A 4,246-nucleotide genomic window follows, 5' to 3' on the forward strand; every position below is an offset into this window, starting at 1 on the left:
TCAGATGCCTTCAGAGTTCTTCCAGGCTCCCTGTGCCTCCCAAGCAGGCCAGAGGAAGGCTGGATCACTCATTTGCTGATGTGTCCACAAATCCCTGCACTGTGACACCCCTGGGGACGTGAGTGGAAGGAAGGGGTCAGGAAATACCAGCTCCAAACAGGGATGTGTGGGCACACGAGTGCTCAGGTCTGTGCAAATACACGTGCACAAGAGTGTGAGGTAGGGAGGGGCAGTGTTCAGGCATTTTTGCTAGTGCTTGTGTGAGATGTGCACCCTGAAGCATGTGGATGTGAAGCTGCTACTTCAGGAAGACTACTCTAAAATCAGTTGTCTTCCCCCCATGCTCAAACCTCATTTGGAGCAGCAAGCCTCCCAGCAGCCTGGGGCATGGGGCTCCCACCACTGCTCTCCTAGGGGATCCTACTATCAGAACAGAAATGCTGCTGAACACCCTCCAGCCCCAGCCTGCACCCTCAGGCCACCCTCCAGGGTGCTCAAAGCAGAGGGCACGTTTGTGGGCTGCTTTTCTGAGCCTCACATGCCCGTGGCTGCAGACCCACCTCTGCTGCCCAGTGCCCCTGGCCTGTCCCAGGGGGAAGGGTGCTGGAATGAGATGAACTGCTCAGAAAGAAGCCCACCAACCAGGGCAAGCTGGCACCTGGCTGACACAGGAGCCTGCTCTAAGGTGACGTGTAGCTCAGCACAAGGGAGAGCCCTTGCAGCCTGGAAGGGAGGATGATTATGATAAATTAGGCTACCTGAAGCAAGACCCCCGAGTTTGGGGAATTCTCAGCCCCTGGAAAGGGACCTCACTGGGTGTCAAAGATGAGCCACGCTCTCCCCTTTCTTCTTGGGAAATGACAACAGAGCCCTTGAGCAGAGAGGGAATTCCTGGAGTGAACAGCACCAGGCAGCACTGCTCTGCTGGCACAGCTCGTGCCCCCAGGCCTTGCCAGGCGACAGGCTAGTGCCCAAGGCAGAGGAGAAGCCACTGCATGGGAGCCCAGGCAGCAGGGTGCAGGACAGTGGGTGACAGTGAGTGCCTGGGTATGTGGGTCCCAGTGTGGGACCTGCAGCACTGAGAAGTTTGCAGCCTGATGCCCTGGGAGCCCTGGGCTGAGGCCCTGGGACACCAGCTGCCCCCTGCCAGGCACAGCACTCACCGTGATGTAGTTGGCATTTATGTAGCTGTCTTCCTCCTGGTCCCCTGCCCTCCTGAGGCAGACCCGGCTCTCAGGATCTGAAAGAGGTGTCAGGCATCACCTCAGGGACAGTCTGACCGTGCCCGTCCTCCCTGCTGCAGCTCCAGAGGCTGGAGACTGAGTCCTCCAGCTCTGTGTCCTGCTCAGAGCTGCCAGCATCCTCCCTTGGGCCCCATTTTGCCCCACTTCACCCTCTCTTCCCTGGCAGGGTATAGGCAGCTGTGCCCAGACCTGCCCGTAACCCAGTGAACTGGGGGGGAACTCACCTGCCAGGGCCTGACTGGAGCCTAGAGCCCTCCTGTGAAGAACCTAGAGCCCTCCTGTGAAGCTGTCAGCCTTTAGATCCCTAGTGACGTGCCCCTGGGACACGTGAGGCCCCACAGTGGCAGGGAGCAACCCAGGCTGGGCTGTCGTGTGCTGCACACCCTGGGAGGACACCCCAGGTACCACCCCATCACACAGCCCCCACCCCTGCAACACAGCACCCAGCTCCTGCAGCATGGGGAGCAAGAACAAGCATGGCAGGAGCACCCAGAGCACCCAGGAGTGCCCACCCCTGTGCCAGGGCTGCTCTGAGCACCCCCCCCACTCCCCTGCACACCCCCTAGATGCAGACACAGCCCTGTCTCCCCCCAGCTTTCCCTGCATGGGGCACCTGGGCAAACAGAAGGCAAGAGGGTGCAGTGGCACCTACTGGGGAGGATGGTTTTGTATCTGTCCTTAGAGGCACGTCCAGGGATCTCCAGCTCCTCCGGGCTGACAAAGTTGGGTGGGATTTTCTGCAGGGGAGAGAACAACTGTGAGGAAAACCCCACTGCTGCTGCTTGTGCCCCCGAGTTGTGCCCCAGGCTATGAGAGTTTGGCCCGTGGACCTAGAAAAATCACCAGAGGTGCCACCTCCTGGGATAAACCCCACCCTTAGCACAGATGTGGTGGGACACCTTCCAGCGAGGCCACCTGGGGAGAAGAGCCTGGCATGGGAGGGCAGGACAGGATTCTGAGGGACACAAACTGTGTCTTGGAGCCACCCAAGGCATCCCTCACTTCTCAGGGTGCCCACATCACCTCCCCTGCCACTGGAGCTGTGGGGCACTGCCGGGCTCTGAGCCTCCCCACCCCTGCCAGCCTCCCCCCCGCCAGCCCCTGCCATCCACCCTGGGAGGAGGAAGAGGAGAGGTGAGCCTCACACCGAAAACTCCTCCTGGAGCTGGGTCAGGCTCTGGGCACGTTGCTGGAGCTCCTCTCTCCTCAGCAGGTGGCTGGATGTCCTCAGGAACTGCAGTGTGATGTCCCGTGGTGTGCAGACGGGCTGGATGGGCTCCACGCTCCCCAGCGAGCTCATGTCCAGCATCAGTGACACGTTGGAGCCCCTCCTGTGGGGCAGAGGGGTCCCTGGTTGACCCTCTGCCACCCCAGGACAGGAGGACAGCCCCTCCTACTCTATCATCAGTCAAAACCACCCCACACCGAGCAAAAGTCAGGCAAAGGGGCTGGAGAAAGGGGCCAGGTAGAGCCCAGAGGATGTAGGGGGGGGAGGAACAAGGAGCTAGCTGGATGTTTTCCCTTCTGGATGGAAAGCCCCTGAAGGATGGTGTCTAGATTTGGCCTGGGCTGGGCTAGAGGGGTCAGGGCTGCCTCTGAGCTCCAGCCTGGCATCTGCACAAGTCAGCAGGCAGTGGGCTGGCAGGGCTGGGGCAGTGCTGGGGGTCCCTGCAGCCTGGCACTGGGGGTCAGGAGGTGCCCGGCCGTGCTCACCTCTCCTGGAGACGCACGTGCTTCTTGGCAGAGGCACTGGGCTTCTCTGCCTGCTCCATGTCTGCCCGGGCTGCCCAGGCTGCCAGGCTGCCCTCAGGAACTCTGGAGCACACCAAGCAGGCTTGTACCATGCTGTGGCAGCCACGGAGCCCTCGTCCTGAAGCACCAGGAGTGGACACGGGGGCCCCTCAGCCCCTGGGGAGTCAAGGAGCCATTGGAGGAGAAGTGGCTGGAAAAGAAAAGGCAGATCTGAGAGATATCATGAGGTTGGGTGGGGTGAACCCCCCCCGATGGGTGGTCCCTAAGCAAGGGACAAGTTTGGGGTCCCAGCTCCCAGGATGTTCACCCTCTGGGACCCCAGCAGCACCGCAGCCCACACGGTCACCCACCAGTGACCCTGGGCAGGGCACCAAAGCCCATCTGAGCAGAGGATGATGGTGTCCTGTGTTGGCAGAGCATGGTCTGGTTTTGGGGGAGTCCAAGACACCCTCCATCTCCACGGGAAGCACAGCCTGCCTGGTTTTCAGCCCTTCCCTGTCATTCAGAGTTCAGCATGTGAGACAAGGCAAGCTGCAGACACCACAGGGAGCCTGGCCAGCTCCTGCTGCTGGGAGTCATGGGGCCAGGCCCCTTCCCCAGCCCATGGCTCTGGTGAGGGAGGGATGACCCCGGGACCAGCCTCCTCCATCCTGCAGCTCTCAGCAACCCTCAAGAGGAAACTGCTTTATCTGGGTGGCTGGGGAAGAGGTGCTGGGGTAGCCCAGCTGGAGCAGGGTGCCAGGGCTCCACCAGCACCAGCCCTGGGCCAGCCCCTGGCAGGGAGGGCGAGGTGCAGGTGATGGCAGCTGAACTCCAGGCAGAACTCCTCATGGTGCAGGAGGGATCATGAAGCTCCTGCTTGTCCCCAGCTCCCTCCGTGAGGAGCAGACAGACCCAGATGGGCAGAGGGTGCCGTGGAGTCAAAGCTCTTGCTGGGCAGAGAGCATCACCCCAGGTACCAGATCATCCCAGGGAGGTGCTGCAGAGCAGTGGGCCCGTGCCATGGCCGTGCCATTTGGGCAGGAGCTGAGACGCCCCAGCCACATTTCTGGGGGTGGCACTGCCACCGCTGCCACGCACACCAAACCCGTGCCCCACGCAGGGCACCTCAGGGGGCCCGTGTCACCAGGGTGTCCCCCAGCTGGGCAGGGCAAGGGCGGCTGTTCCCCAGGACTGCAGCAGGGGCAGAGACCCTGCCCAGTGCCCGCGGGGGGCTCCAGCACCAGCAGGCTGGGGGGCACCTGGGAGAT

The 4,246-nt window shown here is 61.9% G+C and overlaps 1 protein-coding gene across 1 annotated transcript in view; it reads right to left on the reverse strand.

The window, feature by feature from the left end:
- Positions 1-3,088, reverse strand: part of PTPN7 (protein tyrosine phosphatase, non-receptor type 7) — an 8,028-nt gene extending 4,940 nt beyond the window's left edge. The window contains exons 1-4 of the mRNA XM_008937563.1: positions 2,958-3,088; positions 2,392-2,575; positions 1,897-1,981; positions 1,164-1,240 (exon numbers count right to left, since the gene is read on the reverse strand). Coding sequence (XP_008935811.1) covers positions 1,164-1,240; positions 1,897-1,981; positions 2,392-2,575; positions 2,958-3,088 — 477 coding nt within the window. The remainder of the gene's footprint in view (positions 1-1,163; positions 1,241-1,896; positions 1,982-2,391; positions 2,576-2,957) is intronic.
- Between the last annotated feature and the right edge of the window lie 1,158 nt (positions 3,089-4,246).

Source organism: Merops nubicus, unplaced genomic scaffold (genome assembly GCF_000691845.1).
Source record: "Merops nubicus isolate BGI_N331 unplaced genomic scaffold, ASM69184v1 scaffold24493, whole genome shotgun sequence".
In the NCBI taxonomy this organism is placed as follows: Eukaryota; Metazoa; Chordata; class Aves; order Coraciiformes; family Meropidae; genus Merops; species Merops nubicus.